This window comes from Chrysochloris asiatica, unplaced genomic scaffold (assembly GCF_000296735.1).
Source record: "Chrysochloris asiatica unplaced genomic scaffold, ChrAsi1.0 scaffold00003, whole genome shotgun sequence".
NCBI classification, from domain to species: Eukaryota; Metazoa; Chordata; class Mammalia; order Afrosoricida; family Chrysochloridae; genus Chrysochloris; species Chrysochloris asiatica.
Window position 1 is genome coordinate 26,744,579 of NW_006408521.1, and position 27,987 is coordinate 26,772,565.

At 41.2% G+C, this 27,987-nt stretch overlaps 1 protein-coding gene across 1 annotated transcript; it reads right to left on the reverse strand.

Moving 5' to 3' along the window:
• Positions 1-2,953: 2,953 nt before the first annotated feature.
• On the reverse strand, positions 2,954-27,987 carry CWF19L1 (CWF19-like 1, cell cycle control (S. pombe)). Its single transcript, XM_006831244.1, has 14 exons — positions 27,956-27,987; positions 27,286-27,370; positions 25,740-25,818; positions 25,003-25,104; positions 22,574-22,788; positions 19,396-19,514; positions 16,298-16,382; positions 14,629-14,769; positions 13,641-13,755; positions 13,262-13,341; positions 8,545-8,754; positions 7,838-7,957; positions 7,289-7,386; positions 2,954-3,131 (listed from the first exon to the last, which is right to left on the reverse strand). Exons 1-14 carry the CDS (start codon positions 27,976-27,978, stop codon positions 2,987-2,989), a joined length of 1,617 nt encoding a protein of 538 aa, XP_006831307.1. The 5' UTR covers positions 27,979-27,987; the 3' UTR covers positions 2,954-2,986.

Sequence of the window (27,987 nt, forward strand, 5' to 3'; positions counted from 1 at the left end):
TTCTGCTGTGCATAGGGTCGCTATGAGTCGGTTCCGACTCGATGGCACCTGACAACAACAACAAATACTCCCAAAGCCTAAAAAAATGCCTTGCACATAAGAGTTAAATATTTGCTGAGGGATTGAATGAGTTTTTATGCACCAATAAAATGACTACTATAATAGAAAAATGGCAAAGACCTTGGGTCACTTCTCCAAACTAAGTTTTGCACGGATAAGCCACTCTGAAACCTAAAAACACACACTACCTTATTTAAATGATTGTAGGTGCTGTGGTAACTTGCATTGCTTTTGGATCCAAGTAAAATGAAATCTTTGATGTTTATTGGGCATCACATCCACCTTTCATTTAGTGTGATTGTTAGAATTGTAGCCTCCTTTACATGTAGTACATGATTAACCTTATCAAGTAGTATAAAAAGTGCTTGAAATAAAAGTGTAATTTGAACATCAGACATGCTTCTCTGCTAGGGTATTCAGAAATTCCCTAATATTGATTGAAAAAAACTTCTTTGAGTATTAGTCATTCCAGACATAGTAAACTTTATGACTGTCAGATTCAGAATAGTCAATACCAGCCCATTTCAGCTCACTAATGCCTAGGGTATAGATCTTTATGTGTTCCATTTCATTTTTGACAATTTTCAATTTTCCTATATTCACACTTCATGCATTCCATGTTTCAAATATTAATGGTTACAGCTGTTTCTCCTCATCTTGAATTGTGCCCCACCAGCAAACAAAGGTCCTGAAATCTTTGCTTCATTCCCTTCATTATTGTCAACTGTGTATCAACAGCCAAAACAAAACCAGGAGCAGATTGTGGAACAGATCATCAATTGCTCAAATACAAGTTCAGGCTGAAGCTGAAGAAAAATGAGAGTCAAAATGTCACCTAGGACATATCTCAACTGAATTTAAAAGTCATCTCCAAACAGATGTGGTGCATTAGACACTAATAACTGAAGACCAGAAGTTATGGGATGACATCAAAAACATCATACAGGAAGAGAGCAAAAGGTCATTAAGAAGACAAAAAATAAGGAAAAGATCAGAATGGTGTCAGAAAATGCAAAGATGCTAAAGCAAATGGAAGAAATGAGGTAAAAGAGCTGAATAAAAAATTTCAAAGGTCAGTCAAGAAGATGGAAATCATATATTATAAAAAATGTGCAAACACCTGGAGTTAGGGAGAATGTGCTCAGCATTTCTCAAGCTGAAAAAATTGAAGAAAAACAGCAAGCCTCGACTTGAAATAGCAAAGGATTCTACAGGCAAAATGGAGCACAGTGGCTCCATATGATAAGCACTGGACAATGAACCACCAGTCAGTCGCTCCTTGGGAAAGATGAGGCTTTCTGCTCCTACAAAGATTTCTAAAAAACCTCAGAAACCCTATATGGGGTCACTATGAGTTGGAACTAAAGCCAGTGAAGATGAAATAGAAGAATTCTACCAACTTCTTCAATCTAAAATGGATCAAACATGCAATCAAGATTACTGGTGACTGGAATGCAAAAGTTGGGAACACGTAATTGTGCTCATGAGGAACCTGTACATAGACCAAGAGGCAGTTAATCAAACAGAGCATAGGGACACTGAATGGTTTAAAATAATAAGGAAAGATGTCCACTGGGGCTGTATTCTTTCAATATGCTTATTTAATTTTTATGTTGAGCAAATAATCCGAGAAGCTGGATTATATGAAGAAGAAAAGTGGCATCAGGATTGGAGGAAGACTCGTTGACAACGTGATATGCAGATGATACAACCTTGCTTGCTGAAAGGATTTAAAATACTTTATCAATGACAACCAAAGACCATAGCCTTCAGTATGGGTTGTAACTCAATGTAGAGAAAAATATATTGAACCAATAAATATATAACGATAAATGGAGGAAAGATTAAAGTTGTCAAAAACTTCATTTTGCTTGGATCCACTAACACTCATGGAAGCAGCAGGCAAATCTGCTGCACAAGACCTTTTAAAGTGTTCAAGGACAAAGGGGTATCAGCTTCAGGACTAAGATGCACCTGACACAAACCATGATATGTTCAGTCACCTCATACATATGTGAAAGTTAGACAATGAATAAGGAATACCATAGAACAAATTATGCATTTGAGTTATGGTATTGGAGAAAATATTAAAAATATCATGGACTTCTAGAAGAACATATCTGTGTTGGAATAAGTTCAGCCAGAATGTTTCTTGGAAATCAGGATGGCTTCATCTCTCATACTTTAGACATATTATCAGGAGGGACCAATCCCTGGAGAAGGACATTGTTGTTGTTGTTGTTATGTGCCGTGGAGTCGGTTCCAACACATAGCGACCCTGTACAGGGTTTCTGAGGCTATAAATCTTTACGGGAGCAGAAAGCCTCATCTTTCTACCACAGAACAGCTGGCAGTTTCGAACTGCTGACCTTGTGGCTCGCAGCCTGATTCGTAACCACTATGCTACCAGAGAAGGACATTATGATAGGTAAAGTGGAGGGTAAGCGAAAAAGAGGAAGACCACCCCAATAAGATAGACTGGCATAGTGGCAGCAGCAAAGACCTCAAGCTTAACAATGATTTGAGGATTTCAGAGGACCAGCAGGCGTTTCATTCTGCTGTGCAGAGTTGTCATGAGTCAGAACCGACTTGATGGCACCTAACAACAAAAACAACAGGTAATAAGAACACAAGACACTTCTCAACCATGGAAACACCTTTAGATTTTATTTGATACTTTACATGATTTTTTAAAAGTTGATAAGCACAAGCTTGTACTTGGAGTTGGACAACAGACTTGCTTTTAACATAGGACTTGTGTCTTAGAATGTGACTTCTAAAATTATTCAGTCCTAGACCTCTTGCTATAAGCAGGTTCCATGGGAATGCATGGAAGAGGCAGGAAAACAGTCCTCATGGGAGACTGCAGTTTCTTTAAAAACAGGTAGATGAACCTGTACAGTTCATAAAGTGCTTTTTCCTTTGGTTAGTCATCCAGAGTGAAGTCAAACGGCTCGAAGTCTTTCCGAAAGCGACGGGCTAGGGTTTCTTCCTCCTCCCTGCTGATCTGACACTGCCTCCAGTCAGACTTATCAGGAATATTAAGGATAGCTTCACTGGCCAGGACCTCCCTGCAGAGAGAGTACAGAAAGGTCAAAATGATTTTTCTTCATCAGCCAGAGAGCTCTCCTCACCATCATCCATAGAAGTGATGCAAGTGCCTGACTTAGCTCATACCACTCTCCTGCCCTAAGTGACACTGCTGCTATCTGTCTATGAAAATCACACATATTTTAAGTAACCAGCTCAGGTCACTACCTCTTTCCTAATGCCTCAAACCCCATTAACTTCTCCTTCTCCTAAACAACTTGGTTCTTAGAGAAGCAAATTGGCACAGTAGAAAGAGGGCAAGCCTTGGAATCTGAAAAACCAGAGAGGGATTCCATTCCTAATTCAGCCACAGACTGTCTATGACTTGAACAAATGACTTCATGTATGAGTCTTGAGTTCCTGGTCCATGAAATGAGAATAGTCATGCCTCAGTATCTGAGGGGGATTGGTTTCAGTACCAGCTCAGATACCCAAATCCACTGAAGCTCAAGTCCCTTATTTAAAATGTCACAGTATTTGCATATAACTTATGCAGCACTCTTCTACATACCTTATCTGTAAATTACTTCCAATACCTAATACAAAGTAAATGCTATGTAAATAGCACTTTATACTCCCTCTTAGCCTTTGAGGAATTACTTTGACTGTTTAATTTGCTTTCTTTTCCCAGAATATTTCCAATCTGTAGCTGGTTGAATCTGATGACTCCCTGGATGCGGGCGCCACAGATACAGAAGGCTGACTGTAGTACCACCGACCTTACAAAGTTTTCTGAAAAGAGGAGACAACACAGAGAACCACAGTAGATGTGATTACATTCTGCCTTAACCTCTAGTTTTGGCATCCCAACTGGATCATAAGTTTGTTGAAGGCCTGGTGTAGTCTGGTATTTAGTGCCATATCCACTCTGACCTGAAATTCTTCTGCCTTTCCTTCTAGGGACTCAAGTCTATAGAAGAGACCAGTGGCATAAACTGTCAACAATTTATCTTGGTCCTCAAGACTAAAAAATAACTATGCACAGACACACACACACGTCACTGCATACATACATTGACACTTCTTTTTTATCTTTCTTTTACTTATTTAATTAGAAATAGTGCTATTTGTACATCTATATGGTCCATCACAATGGGCTCCCACACAGAGACAAGTCTGAAGATATTGTAGGACAGGGCAGTTTCCTTTTGTTGTACATAGGGTTGTTGAATCAGAAGCAACTGAACAGCTCCTAACATCGACAACAACACTTTGACCCTCTTACACACAGAAGAGCTGAAACCTAATCACACAAATCGTGTCACAGTTAATGAATCTGAACTCAAGTTTTAGCTCCTTAAGCAAAACTTTGAACACATGTGGTGGTGGTGGTTATGTGCTGTGGAGTCGGAACCGACTCATAGTGACCCTATACAGGGTTTCCGAGGCTGTAAATCTTTACGGGAGCAGAACGCCTCATCTTTCTCCCGCAGAACAGCTGGTAGTTTCGAACTGCTGACCTTGTGGTTCTCAGCCTGATTTGTAACCACTACACTACCAGAGCTCCTCGAGCACTTGTAGTCATCTCTAAAATGAAAACAGCACTTCCTTTCTTATATAGCTTTAAAAAAAAAAGTATTTTGTTAAATATACACTGCTCTAAAAACTACAAATTGTAATATAGAAAATATTCAATATTGAAAACACACAAATCCACTGAGAGAATCTCCTTTTGCGGGCCCTGTATCCTCAATCATGTGCCTAAGTCATCAGTGCCTAAATCTGCACCTGTTGCTAAGACAATAGAAAGATAATGTCAAAACATTAACAAGGGGCATGACATTGTAGCAATCACCCTATGGAGACTGGACGTGTGAGCAGCCGCAACAGCTGACAAGAGAGAGAGGCCTGTGTGCGAGCAGGGGTGGAGATGGGCTGCAGAAGGCTGCTTGGTACCAGGAGCACCAGGACAGCACACGATTTGGGAGCTCCAGTTTGCAAAACGGAGGAATCTGCACTGACCCTTGGCACGACAGACGTGTCTTACCTGCCAAATTCATCGGAATACAGTGTTAGTTGATGTAAGCATGCAAGTGAGGAATGGGATAAGTGTAATTTCAGACCTACCATCTTCAGATCTGTGACTATCAAATGGAAGGAAAGCCACTTGGCCTGGAAGAGACACTATTTGCCGGCCGCTGCAAATATTCTTGCACATCCCTCTTGACAGGACTTCCGGCAAAATGGCAAACTGGGCAGACACACTGCACAGACTCTCTACAACTAAGATATGAGAGCCAGCCTGCCAGCTGCTCTGTGAGAGAAAACGAGGCTTTCTGCTTCCACAAAGCCCTGGGTGAGCTACTGCCTCAGGTGAACTACTACTAAGATGAGCTAAGCCCACCCTACCCCCACTGGTGATTCCAAACTTCACGCTTCAAGATGATCCCAGTGCAGGGTTTGGGACCCAAGGTGGGAAGGGTGTGTGCCACTGTTACTTTGAAACTATGAATTATATAATTGTTCAAACAAAAGAAACAAAGAGAAACAATCTATGATGGCTGGGGTCCGGGAGTGAGGAAGGAAAGGAAATTCATGGGCCAGAGGGCAGACACATGTTGACATAGGTGACAAGGCAGAAACTGAACAAAAAAAAAGAAGTTAACAGAAGAAAGATGAAGGAGACACAGGGAAGAATGCAATAGGCAAGTGACTAGAGAGGTAAATGCTGCAACTTGTGGGCACCTGGAGAGGACTGCAAGCATGTAACGAAGTAATGTATATGATTTGTTCAATGGAAAACTAATGATCTACTCTGTAAACCTACACTCAATTCACAAAAAATAGTTAACCCTTCCCTCCCCCACAAGGCTGTGTGCTGACGACCAGGGCAGGCTTGCAGGGTATTCTTTGGTTGGTTGATGATGCATGGAAGGGAGTGTAACCATGGCAATGAAATGATATACCATAGGATGAATGTAAAGCTAATGTTCTCCCATTAAACTATCACATAATTCACAACATTAAAAAAAAAAAACAAAAACATAAATTTGCTTTTTATCTGTATCATGTGTGTTATAAAATGCATGTAGTATAAACTGCTCATGATACACTTGCTCTCATTTATCTTTTTAGAACTATACACGAATACATTTGCTGGACTTATCCAATGTTGGCAATCTATTAGAAGCTTTCCAAAGTAGTCTAGTAAGAATTTAAGGCTCACTCAAAACCCAATTCTAATGAGAAAAAACAGCTGCAAATTACAGACAATGGCATCAGGCAATCTGTTCTACCTATTCCCATTCCTTCCACACTCTTGTCTCTTCTTACCAGCTCCTGTCTGTCTACTATCTTTGCGTAACTTATACCATGCCCTGTATGGTTTAATGGGTGTAGACTGCCTAGTATCAGGGCCAGAAATGAAGCCTCACCCAGGCCTTTATCACAGTCCAGAAAAATGAGGCGAACCTTCACATTTTGTATCTAACAGGCCAGGACTGAAATCTACCACGGTGAGAGCACCGGTAAGGAAATCAAACCCTCTAGAGTCGCATTGTCTAACACAAGTAGCCAATACCCAAGGGTGTCTTTTCAATTTAATTTAAGAACTCAGTTCCTTAATCATATTAGCTACATTTCAAATGCTCCACAGCCACAGGTGACCAGTAGTTACTGCCCTGGGCAATGCAGACATATAGAACGTGTCCACCATTGTGCAAGATTCTATTGAGAACTGTTCTAGAGTCTCATTCTCCACATCAGGAAACTGGGATGAAGTACCTACCTAAAAGAATTGTGAAAAAATTGTGTAAAATGCTTGCCATAAAGCACATGCTCAGTTAATGGAGCACTTCACTACCTCTGGCTAAAATCCCTCCCTCCAATCTTTGCCCTCTAAACCTACCTCTCAGGTCCATTTTCAACCCTTTCATGAAGTCTTTCACCGAGTAGAAAAAAATTCTTCCTCCTCTGAATGTCTAAAGTAGATTGTTTTCCAAAACTTGGACATGATACCTTTCACATTCTGGATTACAATATTGTCATGTATGTAAATGTCTGACTTGCCCCTAAGACTATAGGGTCCTTAGGGCAAGGAATGTTTCCTGGTTTGCTTTGTAACAACTGTCCATGGAGCTGATTTCAGTTCATAGGCGGTCTAGTAAAAGTACATTTCACAGAAGAAAAACATACAAACCTTCCAAACTGCAAAGGAAAGTTCTTTTTAACTCTGTGGAAAAGCTTCTCTCCTGTATCAAGTTCAACATAAAAATATGCTGTTCCTGGCTGTGCAATCTGAAGTAAACAGAGTAGATGAGGATATATGAAAATGCTTTACAAATCTAAAATCCTGGCACATAAGCTTTAACTTAGCAAAGAATTCACTCTAAAAGCAAAGGAGGAAAAAAATTACAAGATGTGGATAAACTACATACAGAGGCTAAATCACTTACTGGATCCAGATTTCAAAAAGACAAACTGGCAGATATTATCAAGATCCTATGAGTGGCATTCATCCCCTAAGTCCCACCTTTTGAAATTTCTAATATTTTGCTCTTTCCAGAAAGCACTAGAAATTTGCAGTAGTGCTACCTCAATCTTCAGTCTAATCAAAACCCTGTGCAATAGTTTCAAATTCTCATCTTCCTACTTGACATTTTTGGAATGCCTGGATAGAGCTCAGATTAGAATGTCAAAATCCAGATCTTTCCTTCTCCCTGGACCTCCCCTTCCCCTCCTATCTAACCTGCTTGATGTCGGAGCGCTCTGGAATTTCTAACAGCTCGATCTGCTGCTCCTGAGCCTGGGAAATGAAGGCGTCTTTAATATCATCAGTTGCACAGCAGCTCAATGGCACAGGGATGACCTGGGGGAGGGAAACAAGGAGAATGTCTGCGCAGGTCCCACACAGAGTGTGCCTGCACAGTCCCTGAGAAGGAGCAAACCCATCACTGGGGTGAGAAACACCCCTCAGCACAGAGTCTCCTCATGCCAGACACGCCTGTGTCAGTCTGTCTGTAAGGTCTTAAACTTATGAGCTAGCCAGCCACGTGTGGGAGTCAATTTCTGATGTGGGAAAGGCTAGACACAGGAAGAACTCTTTCTCATCCAGCCTTGGCTGGCTCCTATGTAATATATGTGGTAGAGTCAGGCCCATTTGAAAACTTAACAAATGTGCCAGAAAGAAAACCACCACAATGACAAACTATCCATAACAGTCTCCAAAAGTTGAGAGCTGTGAGTCCCACGAGGCTCTGAGACCTGGACTTGGAGTCCTGGTATGGTGCTGTAGGATAAGCATTGAGCTGCTAACAGCGAGGTCAGTGATTCAAACACACCAGCTGCTCCATGGCAACACTATTCAGGGTCGCTATGAGTCAGAACTGACTCTATGGCACATAACCACAAAAACATCACAGAGGCCTTCTAAGTTGCGGGGGAGGTACCACCTACCTGTAGCTGGAGGTGATGGCTCTTATAATTTCTTTCAAACAGAACACACCGTTTCCCTCGACTCTTAAAGAACCGCCTCAGTGTAGCCTTATACTTCTCTACTTCCTCCACCACATCTGCTGAAAGTTCCACCACTGACTGGTAGTGTCCAATGGGCAGGATGAGGACATGGTCATCAGACAAGCCTCCTTTGGCCAGGGCAAGGTAGCACTGATGAGGAAGCACAAAGTGGAGACATCAACACTACACAGACAACTCTCCAGGAAGAAAAGCCTGTGCGGAGTAAGCCTGAGGGGGAGTAGAAAGGACTGAGAAAGAAGGCCATCAGAAGACATTCTCTGACTTTAGTGCTTACACAATAAGGTTCTCGGGCTACTTACGAGTTAGATTGGGAATCAAACTGGGATTTCATATGAAATAAATTGGAAGAGAAATACAAGCCAATTTTTGGCTTCAATATACCAGTACTGAAAGAGACTGGAATAATATCAGCTGGGTTTTCCTCCCAGGTCCAAACTTGAAAACAATCTTTCAGTTACTTATCTCCCTTCAGTCACAGAAAGTTATCCCTTGCGATTTAAAGATGGTCACTTTCTGCCTCCCTATGCATTACAGCAGAGTCCTGGTGTGGCACCAGACCAATAAGTACTCAATCTCCAGGTCTGTGTGAACCACAAGGTTAGTGGTTCAAAGTCACTAGCCACTCCTCGGAAACGCTATATGGTGTCACTGTAAGTCAGAACGGACTTGACAGCACTTGAAAACAACAACAAATATATAACAGCATTCAATCTCCGCCCCCTCTTGCCAAATACATCCCCAAGCTCACCAGAAAATACTAAGACGGCAGGATCAGCACCCTAAAGCTTAAAGATGTTGACTGATATGTACAAAATGAAAACAGACATAGATCCTGAAGGGGTGGAAGGATCAAGAAGAAACCCAGATACATGCAGAGGCAGAGAACGAAGGTTCTGAACAATGGATATGAACCTTTAATAGCAAATAAATCTATTTCTGTCCAAGTCAGAATTCTTTGAAGGGAAGACACTGTGATGTGCATTCTGAGGCTACTGAAGGTTTCCAGTTGAGACCAAATAGGTCCCCATTGCAGTACTTCTAGTTTTTGAGAACAGAAGGACTTCTTCACACTTACCCAACCCCCTGCCTCCTTTTCAGTCACCTCCTAATCTGTTCTATGTTCTGATGGCCTCTGGTGTTTGCCATCACTGGGTCGATTCCAACTCCTTATCTCTGTGATATGAGTATATACATGGATACTAAATGAATGCTTCTCCCAAAGGAAGATGCATGTGTTTTATCCGTTATTTTGGACCCTCAGCAGCCTTTTTCTCCCATGTTACCAATTTGCAGCCATGGGTCATCAGCTTAGTTCGATGTACATCCCTTGAGGGTGGCAAGGCAAAGACAGAGAAAGCCAGGGGAAAAGTAATAAAATGAAATCAAGAGGAACTGACGCAAGGAGGGAATTCCAAATCTTTTGCCAGACACCATAGGATACCACAGGTTTCCAAGAGGTTTCTACTAAACAAAGCATTGTTCAGGTAAATGTAGACTTGGTTACTAGGTCATTCTCAGAGCTAAGCTCCTCAAGTAACCACCTACTTATGGTACTGGGCTGGGTCACAAATAAGACCTGAGATGCCTTTTGCCCCTCTAGATTCAGACCTAGATAAGAAGCAAACACAGTGGTTTCCTTAATCTTCCCTTAGGCCCAAACCCTGAGTGAGATACCCTGGGTTACAGAAACGTGAATGGAAAGAAAAAGGTTGATTCACCCGAGGCCTAAAGCAGAACTGAGCAATCACCCGCTCCAAGCCTCTTCTCTCTTCTGTGGGATCTGCACTTGCTGGGATTTCCCAAATGGAAGGCAGGCCAACCTGTCAAACTATACAAGTTGAAAGGGAAAGAAGAATGGCACAAACTAATCCAAAGAAGAAAAAGGGTCCAAGAGAAATAAACAAGGCATTCCTGTAAAAGCAAGTTTTCACCTTTGTTCTTCTTCTCTCTGAAGGGTCTGTCCACAGGCTCCATGGCCTAGCTGGGGCCTGGGCCTTGACCTCAGTTGTGTTCCTCCAAGACATACGAATGTGTCAATAAACAGAACATAAAAAATCAATGTCAAAGATTGACTCACAGTCTGAAACAACAAAGGAAGGAAAGGGATGTGACTTAAATTGTAAGATGGAATTAGAACTCCAGTCAGTCCACGGAGGCCACAACAAAGGGCCCTCCGATTATTAGAACAAATTGAGGAAAAGGTCATCCACAAAAACCAAAGTTAGAACAAATCAATGAAAACTGGATGAAAGCATACGAGTTCAGAAGGCCTACATGCTAAGAATTGGTTTGTTAAGTATTTTCCTCAGGAGCCTTGGAAAACATCCAGTTCTAGGCACAGGTGATTAGGATACAACTTTAAGCCTGAAAATTATGCTTTCTTTACTCTAAGTGAATAAAATGATGGTCTGTACAGAGCCCAGAGATATGAGCACCAAAGAATAGCATTAGTTACCATTTGGTATATGGAGACGTCTGAAATAGACTGACTTTCCTGTGAAACACACATAGGGCGTCAGGATTTGCCACAGCCTGAATAACGTCATTCTCAAAGTCATCCAGTTCCTTTGATCAGATTCAGTGCTTACCAGGCAACATTACAGTTAAAAGGTTCCCAGATACCCACATTAAACATATGGATTTGGGTATTCCTGATAGTAGAAAGCAGCATCCTTTATTATTAAGCAAAACTTAAAATTTATTAGTTAAGTTTTTTTATAGAATTGGGTAGTGTAAGTCAGTCACCAAATAAATAATTCTAAATAAAAATTAATATGCTCAAAGACATCAAAAAAATAATATCAACATTTAAAACCCAATCTGAATAAATAAGCAACAGAAGACTTCCCTCTTAGGACAAAGAAAAATCCTTATTTTAAACAGTAAGTGATGAACAAAAGCAACTCCTAATTCCCAAATAGTATGGACTGAAAATACAGAAAGTTCAAGAAGTATATAAAACCATCAGCCTACGGGAAGAGGGATGAAGGGAGACTGGCTCTACAAAATCACAGGAGAATGGCTATACTTACAAAGACAATAACAAGGGTTATCAATGAAGCAGAAAAACAGGGCCCTCATATATTGCTGATGAAGCCATTTGGGCAAAGAGTTTGGCAGATTCTTAAGAAATTTCCCACATTCAGGAATGCTTAAGAAACATAAAGTTGCTATACACCCCAGCAATCCTAAATCTATAACGCAAGAGAAATGACAAGATGTCAACTACTGATCTGCACGTGGACTTCCATAGCAGCTTTACTGCCAAAAAGGAGAGACAGCATGAAAGTCCAACAACCTGTCATCAACTAGAGAATGGATAAAGTATGGTCTATCCACACGATGGAAAACCACTTGGTAATAAAAAGGAACAAAATACTGATACATGCTACAACATGGATGGACCTCATCAATATTATGCTACATAAAAAAACCCAGATACAAAAGACCACATATTTTAAGATTCTTATACGTAAAGTCCAAAAAAGGCAAACTATGAAGACAGGAAGTAGATTAGTGGTTGTCGGGCTGGAGCCAGGGCCAGGGCCAGGGCCAGGGCCAGGGCCGGTGATTAAGCATAAAAGGAATTTTAGTGGAGTGATGAGAATGTGGTAAAACTAGTATGACGATGGTTGCAAATATTGGTATATTTACTAAAATCAATGAACTATAGACTTAAAATGGGTAAATTTTTCATGGACATTAGGCCTCTGTATGCTGAACAAATAATTCAAGAAGCAAAAATCTATATAGAAGAATGCGGCATCAGGATTGGAGGAAGACTCATTAACAAGCTGTGATACACAGTTGATACAACCTTGTTTGCTGAACATGAAAGACTCAAAGCACTTACTGGTGAAGATCAAAGAAAACAGCCTTCACTCAGTATGGTTTATACTCTAACATTAAAAAAACAAAAACAAAAATCCTTACAACTGAACCAATAAACAACATTATGATAAATAGAGAAAAGAAAGAAGTTGTTAAGGATTTCTTTTTATTTGAATCAATAACCAACACTCACACAACCAATGAAAGCAGCAGTCAAGAAATCAAACAATACATTGTACTGGGCAAATCTTTTGCAAAACATCTTTATAGTGTTAAAAAAGCAAAAATGTCACTTTGAAAACTTAGGTGCACCTGACTTAAGCCATGGTCTTTTCAGTTGCCTCATATGCATGCAAAAGCTGAGCAACGAATAAAGAAGACCAAAGAAGAATTGATGCCTTTGACTTATGGTATTGGCAAAGAATAGTAAACATATACTGGACTGGCAGAAGAATTAACAAATCTGTCTTGGAAGAAGTACAGTCAAAATGCTCCCTAAAAGCAAGAATCCCACATGCTTTGGACATGTTATCAAGAGGACAGGTCAATGAGAAAGAGAAAAAAAACAAAACCCTCAACGAGATGGACTGACACAGTGGCTGTAACAATGGGCTCAAATGTAGCGGCAACTGTGAGCACAGTCCAGGACCAGGCAGTGTTTGGCTCTGTTATACAGAGGGTTGCTATGAGTCAGAATTGTCGTGATGGTACCTACCTACAACATCATGTCTCAATAAAATAAGTAAAACTTCCTAAAAAACACAGATGTCTCCTTCTCTGTAAAAGGTCCATGACAGTAACTTACGTGTGTGCCAACGTTGACCACTAAATGCTTTTCTACTTCAGGGCTGGCCAGGCAAAACCAGCAGCGTCCTGGAGGCTGAGCTATATGTGGAAGAAAGACAATTATTACTACAGTCCAAGCTCTATTCACAAAATCACCCTGAAGAAGCCAGCCTTGTCCAAGCTTTACATCCAGCATCTGTCACCGTGGCTGGGCCTGCTGTGCTCCTCACTATGACACCCCACCCACTGCCACCATTACCAATGAAATGAAAGCTCTATTAGAGCAGTTGTGAAATTTCCTTTGCCAGAAGAGGCCCCCCAGAGCAATGTCACATCCCAAAGACCTGAAAAAAATAGATATCTCTCACAGAGCAGATTGCTGGAACCAAGGTACTCACGAGGTTTGCGAGGCTGTTTCTGGTGAGGAGAAAATTTGCTCTCTTTGCCTGTGGAAGAGCGCTTCCTTCCCTGCTTCTCATTTAAGTCAAAGAAGAACTGGCATGTTGATTCTTCCTGGAATGGCCAGAAATTAAAAGAGTAAATATTATTTGACGAGCCTTTAGGTGAGTAGTCTGACATTTATACACAAGGAAACATTGCTGTCACGTCCTATCTGTCTTTCCTCCTAGTCCGTTCTGCTGAGAGAAACATCTTCCCAAACCTGATGCCTGAACTCTCAGCCACATTTGTCAATACTCACCCAAGATCCTGTCAAAGTCATCTCTTTGGAAAAGCAAGTTAAAATACAACTTATAGAATGATCCTTGCTCAAAACAGAATATGAACATCCCCAAATTCTTATTCCTTTCTCTCTCAATGGGACCACAAGTCCCACAAATTTTCAGGTCAAGCAAGTTTTAGTTTTAAGGAAAAAGATGACAAGGCTGTTCATAAAGAAAAATGTGAATAAACAGACCATGTATGCTAGCAAGGAAATGTGACTTTCCTCGTTTTAGTGAGGAATAGCTACTTTCATAAAGGTTTTCTATTAAGAACATTTCTTTAGAGTCTACCGTAGTAACTACTAGCATTTATCATAACATCACAAGTTACACTGCCACCAAGTGCTCAGACTCTCTCTAAGCAGGTAAGAACAGTCAATCAAGTTTATACAAGGAAAGACTTAGCATATGAAACTCTTTAATACTAACATATGAATCCAATGAAGTCAAAGAAAGACAATAAAACACTGAGCTTACTTGAAATCTACTGAAATTTTCTTACCACCACCAAGATTTCTCAAGTGGGAAAGCAAAATATATATTGTAAATATTAAACTTGTCTCATATACCAAACTCAAAGAAAGAATGGCTTCACCAGGAAAAGTACGCACCTAAGAAATGGACAGTGCTACCCAGAAAACACTACCCTTCAGTCAAAGCATACCTCAGGGGCAGCAGCTTGCTGTCCTATGGCTGTCTCCTTCCCAGATTTTCTGTATGGGTTTTCAGTGACATCTGGAGGTTGCTTCACCAGCTCCGCCGCATCCATCAATTTCATGGGAATGATACTAAATGCATAAAGATACTGGGGAGAAATTAAAACCAGAATAGCGTTAAGGGAAATACTGTTTATCTTATTGTAAAGACTTCAGAGAAAGTTTCCAAAACTGAGTAAATCTTAAAAGCAGCAATCTACTCATATGTAGTATAGAGAATACACAGAAAGTCAAAGCCAATTCAGTGACCTCTGCAGGGGATGACAAAGTAACAAGCCACAAATCAAATCCTCAGCCTTCACACAAGCCAGAGGGCATCACTCAGATGACGGAACCATGACAACAATCAGTACATGCCCAAGGGAATGTGCTTCTGTCTCTGAGGCCTTTATCTTCATGTACTTCTTACACATCTGTCAATGTAACTACATTCCTTTTTCCTAATGGAAACTATGAAAATGGACAGCTTAGGGTTTCCTCCTCTGACACTTAGACAATTTTGCTGTACATGCTCATGAATTTTCTGAGATTAGCAAAACAACTAAATAGTCGTATGAATATCTAGAATCTTATACTAATGAAGCACAGATGGAAGTTGATTTGAGATATGAATAGATGCTTGACCTCAGTACTAAGTAGGAAAATGCAGTCAAAGTCACAATAATATATCATGTTCTATCTATGGTTGGCAAAACGTTAACAAAAATTTGATGCTACCCTGTAAGAATCCCCATACACTGTTGGTGGGGTGTATAAATTGGAACAAAAAATTGAGGTGAACTGAGTAATGTTTCTCAAAATTTGACTATGTACACAGCCTTTGAAGTATGGGTTGTTATGGCCTAGGTTAACACATCCTAGACGGGAAGGCAGCAGAATGGAAATACTGTGAATGCTATTTAGTCTTGAAAGGGCTATAAAATAAATCTGTAAATCTAATGCTTGCTAAGAATGAATTGAGCTTAAAAGTTTTAAATGTTATGGGGAAATATGCATTTGGTTATAATTTTTGTGCATGATGTCTATGAGATGTTATAGCGGAATAACGTTCAGATTATTTACTCTCTATTTTCCCATTTCACTGATTGTTTTGAACTAAGTTACCTCAATAGTATGTGACTTAAGGCCCTGGGGAATCAGAGATGCTCTCAGAAGCAAGAAAAATAACCTACTATTTTGGTATTGTCTTTCATTCTCCTATACTGCTCTCCAATAGAAAGATAGACTTCTGGAATCACTAAGATTTGGCAGAACCAAGGAGGGCTTAGATAAATCCTTGGAAGCATTTTATTATTTCTGCTAAACGAAGCTGCTAAAAGAAGAAAGGCAAGAGTGAAATCTGAGGGCAAAAGCATGAACACCGATGAACAGGAGAGAAAATGAACACTGTTGATTTGAAACTTTGCCTTTGTGCCACTAAGCCTGCTTCTCCACACCATTCTCTAAAATCTCCCAGGAAGGACTCAAGGAAACCTAACTCTCCATGACTGTATCTTCTCAAACGAATCACTCTAGCTGTTGGGGAGAAAAGAAGGCCTGAAGGCTGAACTTGGAAAGAGGAACATTTATCAGGCAGACAATGAATATTAACCCATTATCAAATACACAAGTCTTTACCTTTTTCTTATCTGGGTTTCCAACATTTGCCAGAGCTATAAAACGGGTGGCATGCTGTGCATTTTCCTGCAGGACAATGTGGTTTCTAAAACATTTAAAAGATAACAGGTTATGAAACAAACTTCAATTTGATTTGCATTTATGAAATTATCTGGGCTTCATGGGGCCACACAGGAATTGAATCCCAACTGTAAGCAGTGCAATCTCAGATCAATCTATCTAGTAGGCTAGTGATCCCTACTCCACAAAGCTGCTGCTAGGAAGAAATGAGATCTTGTAACGTGAAACCTGTGAAAGTGGGCACGTGATAGGACTGCCCAGGTTTTCCAGGTCTTGCACGTTTTTAACCTTAAACATAGCACTTTTCTATTGCTCTCTATAAGTGTCATAGAGCCAGTTTCGACTCATAGCAAACCCGTACAGGAATTCCAAGGAGAGGGGGATAGGTTTGAACCGCTGACCTTGCAGTCAGCAGCCCAGGGCTTATTCTACAGCTCCACATCAGGACTGAGTACTCTCTCTGAGTGGGGTATATTGAGTTTTCCTTCTCTGATAGATTACAGATTATAGCTTTTGCAGGTTTTACGGTATCTGAAAAGCAGAGTCCCTGTGTGGTACCAACAGCTTGCTTGGCTGCTAACTGAAAGGTTGGAGGTTCAAGTCCACCTTTGGATTTGGAAGAAGGGCTTGGCAATCCACTGAAAAATCTGCAATTTAAAACTCTGTGGTACAGTTCTACTCCTATACCTCTGGGGTCTCCATGCGTCACAACCAACTTAATGGGAACTATCAGGGTTGCTGTTTTTAATCTGGAACATAGCTTGTCTTCTGGGAAAGGAAAAAGAAGATATGGTGAATTAAACCTTCCCCTGACCAATAAATTAGTCTGAGCAAGTCAGGCAGCCAGTCCTGACACTAATGGTACAAGGACCAAGGAAGGGCAGCAAATATTGTGAACAATATAATTTATCACAGTATGCTTTAAAAATATTTTTACTATTCAAGACTCTGTAAAAGAAACCATGGACTTTATGTGATAGTTTACCCAGAGCTATCCAGAATTCAAGTTTTAAAAGTCCCCTTATCTCATCCCAGTGCTAGGTTGTTGTCGCTGTCAAGTAGGTTAAAACCTACATAAGGTCATTATGAGTCGAAACTGACACAACAGCACTTAACAACAACAACAACCTAGCACTAGGATAAGGAGACCTTTAATAAAAATGAACCTTAGAAACGCAGGAGTTGGGTGATGTACACAGTCTGTCATTCTAGTCGTCTCTCTTAAACTTGATGGGAAATTTGATTAGATAGACTGCCTTTTCTAGCATTTGCTACCCAATTCTCAATGCACTTTAGGGCATTAATGAATCCATTTTCTTAACCTCCAGTTAAATTGACCCATTCATACTTTTTCTTCACAGCTGTCTCTGGGGAGTCACTACTTTCAATGAAGACAACCTGAAGTTATTTCACATCAACAAGACCACAGACTGGGCCAAGCAGCCAGAGGAGCAATAGGACGCAGCACTGTATATGATACTGTGCAGCCCTCTACTGCACACCTGCTACCTAACTTCACTCATCCTCCTGTTTAGACATTTGGCGGTCAGTTCCTGACTGTTATGCACACATCCCTGTGCGTTATCTTTTGGTAGATACAAACACTTGTTTATACTGGAGATGTACCCAAGAGAATTGCTAGGTCATAGGATATGTGTAAGTTTAGCTTTACCAGATACTGTCAAATGGTTTTCCAAAGTGGTTGTACCAACTTACACTCTGTGTGGAACAATCTTGAATCAGAAAGCAGGATAGTTGCCCATGCAGGATCCACTAAGGCCTTTTGGGTTTTGGTGGCCCTGGCTTGGGGACCTCACTCATACCCTCTGGGCTTGCTCAGCATTCACCATTGTGAATGCTCAGGATTGTCCCTATCTGTGTCCTTGGAGGATCTCCCATGGCACAGCTGTGAGGCCCAGGGTTGGCAAATGTGACTGAGAGATGCCAGAGAAAGACTGGACAGTGATCACCCAGCAGGCCATCTGTATGCCCAGCTGTTGGCAAGGCCAGGTGCCAGCGGATACAGCAGTGAAGACAAGCCGAACAGGCCTTCCTTTGCCTCCCACAGGGTGGACATGATCAGTCTTGTGGTCTAACAACTTGAGTGGCTGCTTTCTCCTTCCTTCTCCCCTGTGAGCTGATAGAGGGTAGAGCCTGCGTCTGTCCGTTTTGGAGACCCTAGAGGTGGTCCAGCACCTCGTAGCTAGAAGGCACTAGCCAACACTGGTGGACAGGACAGAAGGAAGAGGCAGATAGACTGTTTGGAAGACCCTGGCATCATCTTGCTGGGACCTGAGAGGAGATCCCGAGCTCCAAGGGTTTACTCCTGGAAGGCTGGATAAAGCATTGCTTACAGTCACAGGCTTTAGGATTAGGCTGCCTGGTCTTCAATCCCTGAGCTGTGTCTCAAATCCCTGGACCTCAGTTTCTTCATCTGTTAAATGGGACTAGTAATAATCCTTACCTCAAAGAAATGCTATAAGGACAAAAGGAGAGAATATGTATAAACTGCTTATTATGGTGCCAAGTACATAATAAATACTCAATAAGCATCAATTCTGCCTCTTCCACTTTCTTTTTGTCTTCTTCCTCTCCTTATTATTGTTCTTTTCAGAGAGAGCACTGACCTGGGAGGAGTTAAGGTTAAAGTGGCGAGTGCAGAAACGCACTATTCGCTGGAGTGAATGTTGAGTACTTGCACACGTAGCTGATGTTGTCAGTGCCACTGAGTAGGTTCTGACTCATAAGAAATGCTAATGTATAACAGAATGAAACACTGCCAGTCACGTTTCACTGAGCTTGGGCACAGTGCCTTAGAAAGTATGTACCTGACGTTTCCTTCTTCCCAAGCTCACTCATCCTCTCTGTCTCTCCTTATCTGTGTACCTCTGTGTGTGTACCTGTGTGCATATGTGTACTTCTAGGTGAGTAGTCAAAAAGAACCAATATTTTATACAGCTAAAAATGGACAAGAAAATTTACATAGCAGAACCCAGGCAAATTCTTTAAGATGCCAAAACAAATGAAATGCTACTCACCGATATGGAAGCCTCTCATAATATGTCTTTTCCAAAGCAGCAAAATGGTATCTTGGTTTCAAGCCTACAGCAAGACTGGAAATCAAAGTGGAGCCACATTTTTTGGTGTCTACTTCTCCCTATTAAAAAGAAACTCAGTCATCTATAACAGACCTACTAGTTACAAAGAAATATCAAAATCTTTTAAATGTCTTTGAAATTGCTATCTGGATACAAATGGGGGCTAGGGAATTTGCACAGTATATTTCATACTTAATGGTAATCAGAACTGGGCTAATATGCACACAGAAAAAAGAACTGTTGGAAGCCAGAGGTTAAAGGTAAAGTAACTCCTCCATACTAGTACCCCAAAAAACTTTATTAAAACCTTTCTTGGGAAGTAAGCTTTCTCTGGCGCCCGAACTGTACTTCCAGAATTTGCCTTTGTAGTATTATCTATAATTCTAACATGCTGATAGTCATAGCTAGTGCAGAAAATTAAAAAATCAGAAGTAGCCTTCAGGGCCCCTAAGATCATATAGAATATTTGGTACCTAAGCACATAACCCTTTATTTTGCTTCAGTCAAGCAAGCAATGGTTGGTAGAAGGGCACAACGGCTCTTTGTAACAGAAAACTTGTCAAAAGTTAGGCTTGTTTTAGATGTTCCCTTCCGTAACATTATTAACAACTCGTATCTTAAGTAAAGGTCCTGGCTGAAAATACAGACATTACCAAAGTTTATTTTCTATTTAGTCAAGCAGGACCCTTTCATTTTGATGTATGCTTGCCTCCTTCGGATTTCTGTTGAAGGGCAAGGAATTGGCTTTGAGGTTATAGCATCTTAGGAACTGATGAATTACTCTGATTTCTCCATCAAAATCTTTTATGGTTATTTATAAACTAGTCAAGATCCTGTTAGTCCTCTCCCGCAGCCCCAATCAGAAAGCTTCACTTTTCTCAGTCTACATCATAGAGCATCACGTGTGCTTTTGCCCCTCCCGTCATCACTTTAGTGGCCTGTTATCTTTCCTGCACCACAGCCAGCACTGCCCCTTGTGTATGTACATTAGGTGAATAATGACCCTGTGTTTGTGGAAGGGGAAGATAGCATTGCCCCTTTTTGCTTTCAATATCCTTTCTTACAATGCCAGGTGTTTCGCTGGCCTTTTTGCTCATAGCCACATGGTGCTGAAGGTGGCAGAGAGAGTTCTATGGGTTCTTTTCCTGCATCATCACTGATAAGTCTGAATCCATTCACTGAAATTTCTTTTCGCTAAATGAATTCTTACATTTCCCCTCCTGTTCAATCACTGTTTTCTGTCATAACATACACACAACACATTTCAAGATCCTCTTTAGACTTATTTCCATCGATGTAGCACTACACTCTCCCTAAGAGGTGCCATCCACCGTTGGGGACCGCAATCACTGAGATGCTGAGGCCCTATGTCATGGACAAAAATCCAACATGAAGGCCCCACTCAGGATTGCTAGCCATGGACCCTGAGGGCCAAGGAAGTGTCCTCCTGACATTCCGGGTTCATAGGCTTTTGCAAACTCACTGGTGGGCTACCGCTGTATAATTTTCTTTGGTCTTATTATTCATTCTATGCTTCTAACTCCAGTAAGTGTAGCTTCTGAGAAAATGGTTTCTTATGTGCCTCTCTTAATGTCTCCACTGTGTTGGCAGTGCGTAAGGTCCTGGGAACAAATCTCTCTGAGGGACAAGCTCTGGCCATCTGGCAAGCATGTCCAAACTGTTCTTTATCAAATTATTCAGTTATGTTTGATATTAATTTAATACATGAGCTCTTGATATCCATGCACCATATAAAAACAAAAGCCTCTTCTAAAGCCGAGGCCATAAAAGTTCCAAAGGCAGGTTTGCTGGGATTCTGCAAAGAGACTCTGGAGACAATTCGCCCAAGGAATTCACTCAAAGTAGATTGGCAAATTCCGGAGTATTGTTCAAGGAATAATAGTGACAACTTCCTCAAATCGTCCCCAGGTGTAAACCATTAACCCAGACGCCCTCCTTCCTCCTGAAAGCCTAAGCCAGGTAGCTGAAACAGCTTGACTCTCTTCAGACCTTTTGAAATCCTTTTCACCTTTTCCCATTCGAGATTAAGTGCTATAAGTATGTTACTTAGCCTTGAGAAACCTCAAGTCGCTGCCTTAGGATTTGAACCTAAAAAGTAATTTATAACAATTTGCTTGAATTTTGGAAAATTAAGAATGTTAGATTATTAAGGCAATTTGTGATGTATATTTTAGAATTTGTTCCTGTAAATCATTGTGTCCTGTTTTGAAAAATTAATCACATTTCATTTCTGTACCCTGTCTTTTTTTTTTTTTTTTTTCTGTACCCTGTCTTAATGAACACCTTCTTCCTTTGTGTAAAATCCCTCCCTAAAATAAAAGGTGAATGCAGATGGAACCCTGCCTGCATTACTGCCTGCAAGGGCCATGATGCCTGCAATCCAGGGTCTGCCCGCCAGTCTTGCATCCACTCTGGTTTCGGGGTGTCTCTTTGTCTCTCTCATCGCGTCTTTGTGTATATTCTTTTTCTATCTCTTTCGCCGCCAGATCTCCCTACTTCGTGAACCAAACTTCCCTGTCGAGGCCAGTCCCCGAAAATCCACCAACATGGGGATACCTGCTTCTAGATTACTTATCAAAATAGTAAGATCAAACATATTGGTGAGTTCCAACATTAAAGCTTTCAGGTTAGAAAAGCATCAAATTTTGAACACCCTGCTTCTCACGTTTAGATCAATTTCCTCAATCCCATAATGATTCAATTTTAAAAAATTCCTTGGTTGCCCAAAAGTTATCGTCTGGAAGGGGGAAAACAAAAGGGCAGAGCTGCCATAAGCTGTCAATCTTTTCACCCAAAGTAGTCAACCCTCAAAATATATTAAACAACAGCTTGAGAGAAGGCACTTGAAGCAGAGACTATAATTTAAAGACTCTTCACCCATAATTAAGATTTCAACAATCTCATCTGTGGACCACACTTTCTAAGTTCAATTTTTTGCTTTGGTCCATTAACACAAAGCAGAGCTTTTAATAGACTGAAAAAATGTCTATTGAAAGGCAGCAAGAACTAAAATATTCAGTATGAAATGGAGAGGAGAGCCCAAATGAAACTAGAGCAATTTGCTTTTAGAAATGCCAACTGAATAAGTACTACTCACAGAAGAATTCCCAAAGTGCCCCACATACTTGGGCCATGGAGATGTGAGCAAGATATCAACGCCTTTAAACTGGGATGCTGAGCACAGTGTTGTTCTCAGGGAAGATACATCCTTGGGACTGAAACTGTAGCCTGGGACCGGCTCATTTATAGACTCTGTCCCACTCAAGTACACAATCTGCAGCCCTGAGGTTCCAGTGAAGACACCTTTACGACCTGTGTTGAACGGAAAATTGAGACATTTCATTCAAAGCAGCAGAGAAAAACTGTCATGATGATTCTACTGCTTCCCCTCTAACCTCGACTCTCTTACCTCCCTGCCAAACAGTCATGTGAAGGAGGGCAAACTCTCCTATAGCTCCACTTCTGGCTGCTGAGCATCACTGGACAGCTACAAGCTATAACAGTATTCCAATTCAGTTAGTAAGAGAAGCACTTCCCAACTGGCATGCCACTATAGGTAGGGTCAAGGCTGCTGCAGCCTGCAGTCCTGTCTGCCTATTCCAGAAGCCTAACAAAAATGATTGAAAATAAAGAATTACGTGGACTAAAAGAAACCCAGACACCTGGACAGAGGGAGATGCAATGAGGAAAAGAAAGGAAAAAGTACAGTCTTAAGGAAGTTACAGACTAGAAAAGATACACTTTTGGGCAGTGCACGCAAACATTTGAAAAGAGCAATAAATTGGAAGAATCAGATTATACTCTCTTCCACAGTTATCTCCTTGATTCCATTCTTTCCTGGTCTCTCTAAGATCCTGGCCCACCTCTCTTTCACCCATCGAGTCTCTTCTCCACTGGCACTTTCCTTTGCTGTAAATGACAATGTAGAAAATGGGATAAGCTCAGGCTTCCCCATCCAAAAGGAACACACAGACAGACTAACAAAGTTGCAAACTCTCTAAAGAGTAATCCACATTCTCTAAGTGCTTTACCTCTTAACTAACCTGCTTCCATAGCTCACTGTAACCTCCTTCACCTCTGCCACCACTCTCTGGAAGGTCACCGACCCACTACCCCATAACTGCTAGTGTTTTCTGCCTCCTAAAACCATTCTCTCTTTCCTAAGGTTCTATGAACTTAACAATATCTTGGCCTCTCCAAACACTGTTCTAGTCACCTTCAACTCTCTTTGTCTACCCCAAGGTATTATCCTTCTTCACTTGATTCCTTTCTATTTCTTCCTTAAAAATTTCATCCTCTCCTCAGCTTTATTTTTCATCCATATGGGATAAACTCTCCAAGCCACCCAAAGCCACCTCTGCCAAGTTGATTCTGACTGATAGCAATGCTACAGGGCAGAGTGGAACTGCCACATAGGATTCTGTGTGCCATATCTTTCACCTGTGGAACGTCTGGTGTGTTTGAACTGCCATCCTCTCAGTTCATAGGCAGACGCTTTAACCACTGCACTACCAGGGCTCCCTCAGACAGTAAAGAACCGACACAAGAAAGCCAAGGAGTGGCAGAAGGAACAACTCTTAGATAGAACTGAAGAGTGGACCTGGAACCAGAAAAAGGACAACAAACCAAACGGAACCCACTGCCATGAGGTGGAGGCTGACTCATAGCACCCCTGTAGGACAGAGTACAATGGCTCCAGAGGGTTTCTGAAGCTGTGATCTTCTCTTACAGAGCAGCTCGTGCCAACCTTCCAGTGCAGTGCAATGTGTAACCCACTATGAACTGAACCCATTCCTTCAAAAGGACAAAGGCAATGAAAACAAACGAACAAACAATAAAACCTAAGGGTCAGCACTACAAAACTCAAGTTTCCAACACCTTGACGTGAAACCTAGAGCTACAGCAAGTTAGGGATCTACCAATGTGAAAGTAAACCGTACGTGTCTAGCAAGGCTATAATGTACGGCTATATACGAATATAAGAGAACTTCAAAAATATCTTGGAAAAATGGAATTTAAAGATAATGGAATTTTTCCATGAACTTTTTGAAGCCTCCCTTGTATAATCTCGGAAAGGCTGTTGTTATCGTGGCTAAGTGCCGACTCACAGCAACCCTGTATATGGTTTCTGAGGCTTTAAACCTTCATGGGAGCAGAAAGCCTCATCTTTCTCCCAAAGTGTGGCTGGTGGCCTCGCATCACCGACCTTATGGATCACAGTCCAGCGCTTATCATATAGAGCTACCACGCTCCCCTGGCAAGGTTAAAGGCATGGAATTTCCTTTATTTGGACATCATTTATACCCTAAACACTCTATATACTGTAGTCAGTTGCTGAAAAAGTATATGTTGGGCTCTTGTAACAGGAGATTTAGGAGCTATGGATAGGAAAGAAAAGAAAGGAAAAATGTCAGCGTGCTAAGGGCAGATCCAGACGTTGGAAAAGAACCCCATTTTCTCAGGCAATAACAAGCAGTCATGTAATGGCAGTAATGGTCACTACAAGCACTAAAAATATCAACTTACCCAGAAAAGTAATGTTTTCGGCTAATTCACACCCATCAGCATCTTGGAAATATTTTAGGGTTTCCTGGTTATTTGCACCCAGCACATAGGTCTGAATAGGAGCTAGTGAGGGAGAGACACAGACGTGATACCATAGAGTCACCAGATCTGCTCTGGAACTTGAGAAATGCGTCCCCCAGACTCAGCAAAAGTAGGGAGCCTGTGCATTCCTCCTCAGCAATCCTGCAGAGAGAACATGCTCACTGTTCAGGAGACCTTACACTCTGCCATGTGGTCTGACCATCAAACAGTATCACTAGGCCACAAAAGGGACATGTTAAAGACGATGGTCAGTGAATGAGCAGGAAAACAGAGACTCTAAACAAAAACACTCAAACTCATCAGCCGCTCCTTGGAAACCCTATATTGGGTCGCTATGAGTCGGAACCAACTCAACAGCACTTAACAACAACAACAGACAAAAAACACTAGAATTGAAAATAGGAAAGAACATATATGGTTACATGTATTCAGTTTCTGCCTGCTTAGAAGAGTATTATTTTCTGGAGCTAAATCCAACCAAACTCAAAATGTGAGCATTTAGATTATGCCCGGGCATTCTTCCTAGCTTAATAGAGAACTCAAAGCGGCATTTCTTACATAACTAACACATGCGTTGAAGAAAAACAGGCCAGCAACAAGTACAGTCCTTGAAACTATTGTAGAATTCATACGTTAAATAAAAATAATTTCTATACCTTTCTTGACGCCAGTCTTATATTCCTCCCATTCGGCACTTGGGGTGGGCCCAAAGAAATTTCCTACACACAACAGCAGCTAAAATGAGTTTTTTAAACAGACATATGAGATTTTTTAAATTCAGACAGTACATAACTGACAGAACATTAACCTAGTTACCCTACTCTGAAGCCTCTAAAAGGAGCCCTGGTGGCGCTGCAGGATAAAAACTGGACTGTTACCTGTTAGGTCAGCAGTTCAAACCCACCAGTTGCTCCACACAAGCAAGATGAGGCTTTCTGTTCAGATGTACAGCCTCAGAAACCCTCTACAGGGTTACTATGAGTCAAAAGCGACTTGATGGCACTGGGCTTGGGGGTATGGTCTTAAAGCAGATTTTTATTCTTAATCAATTTGCAGAATTTCAACTCAGAATGTTTAAACAGCAATTATCTACTCCGATTCTGTAAATTACTAAAGCTTGCCCACTGGTTGCTAAATTCAAGTTGGGGTTGGGGGAGAGGGTCAGGGGCATGAACTAGTATCTGAGTGGTCCTCAAATATTCCCTGTCCTACTTTGCCACTCCATAGCTCTCTGCATCATCCCTTTCCTACCTGGAAGCATACAGTGATAGGGAGCTAGACCGTTGAAGAATCCTTCTGTGAAATACACAACTAAAATATTAGATACCCTTAGGGGTGGTATTGTTGTTATTAGGTGCCACTCAGTCAGTTGTGAATCACAGCAACACTGTCTAGGGTTTCCAAAAATGTAAATCTTCCCAGAAGCAGAAAGTCTCCTCTGTCTCCTGAGTCTGAACTGTTGACCTTGTGGTTAGCAGTTCAGTGCTTATCCTATAGCACCACCAGCACTCATACCCTTAGGGACACAGAACATAAAAAAATCACATTTCCTACCTGTTGCCTTTACTTATACTTTAGCCTAGTAGAAAATTACCCCCATACCTAGAACACTCTGCTGTACGCTTGGAGTTGACAACCAAACAATATTTATATAGAGCTCTGGGTGATGCACACAATTAACATGCTCAGCTGCTAACCAAAAGTTAGCAATTCAAGTCCATCCAGAGGCACCTTGGAAGAAAGGCCTGGCCATCTACTTCTGAAAATGTCAGCCACTAAACCCCCATGGAACAATTCTATTGACACACATAGAGCTGCCATGAGTTGGAATCAACTCAACAGCAGCTGGGCAGTTTGTGAAGCATCTATACATGTTACCTGACGTAACGTAGTCAACACACTCCTGAAGTAGATGGGTTTTCAAAACCCAGCTGGGTATAATCCCCAAGGAAGGTTTTGCTAGTCTGTTTTCAGTGCTTTTTGAATAATAATAAAGTAACAAGATTCAAATTAAGAAAGTACAAAAAGGTCTATAGGAAACACAGCTCCCACTCCCCACAGGTCCCCAGCTACTCCAGCTGATAAAAGGAACCAATCTAACAAAAATTGAACATATCTGTCAATCAAGAAATCAATAAAAAAGCCCAAACTCTATTTTGGCTACAACTGTAAAATTAAATTCAGTAAATAGAAACAGCTTACATCAAAGTTTCCACTTTTCTTCTGAATTGCTCGAACTCTATTGAATAAAACATCAAACTTTCCTTCAACATCTCCACATGCCAAGCTACAAAATAAGAGATACAACAGATAAACATTCAGGCGAGTCAAGATATACAGACAGGCCGGTCAGGTCTCCTAGACAGACAATGTAGACAGACCTCTTGTTATTGCACTTCACTTTATTGCACTTCATAGATACTGTATTTTAAAAAATTATTATTTAACAAATTGACGGTTGGTGGCAATCCTGTGTTGAGTAATTCTGTTGGCATCATTTATATATATATATATATATATATAAAACCGCATGAGCTTACTTTGTGTCTCTCTCTGCATCCCATTTTGGTAATTCTTACTATTTCAAAAATTTTAATAATATTAATTGCACACTAAGCCTACAGATATTTGGTCAGTAAATAAATGGGTAAGAGGGGAAATGAAAGCAAGACAGTAAGTCCGAAGCCAGGACAGACTAAGACCGAGGCGGCCTGACATCCGGAGCTTCCCCTTCTCGGAGGTGAAAAAGACCCGGAAAAGAGGCCGGATTCTGTGGGACCAAAACGTGACCGAAGCTCCACCGCTCCTCTCGACTTTTCCTCTAGCCCTGCCCGTCATTTCACAAGCACCCCTCCAATTCAAAGCTACTCACAGGCGCAGCGGTTTCTGAGCCATCTATCCCAA

Coding starts and splice junctions, on each gene's coding strand:
- CWF19L1 (XM_006831244.1), bottom strand. CDS start 27,978: ATGGCTCAGAAACCGCTGCGCCT. Junction 19,515..22,573: donor GGCACTTTGGGAATTCTTCT/GTGAGTAGTACT, acceptor TCTTTTTAATAG/GGAGAAGTAGACACCAAAAA. Junction 13,756..14,628: donor AGCAAGCTGCTGCCCCTGAG/GTATGCTTTGAC, acceptor TGGCCATTCCAG/GAAGAATCAACATGCCAGTT.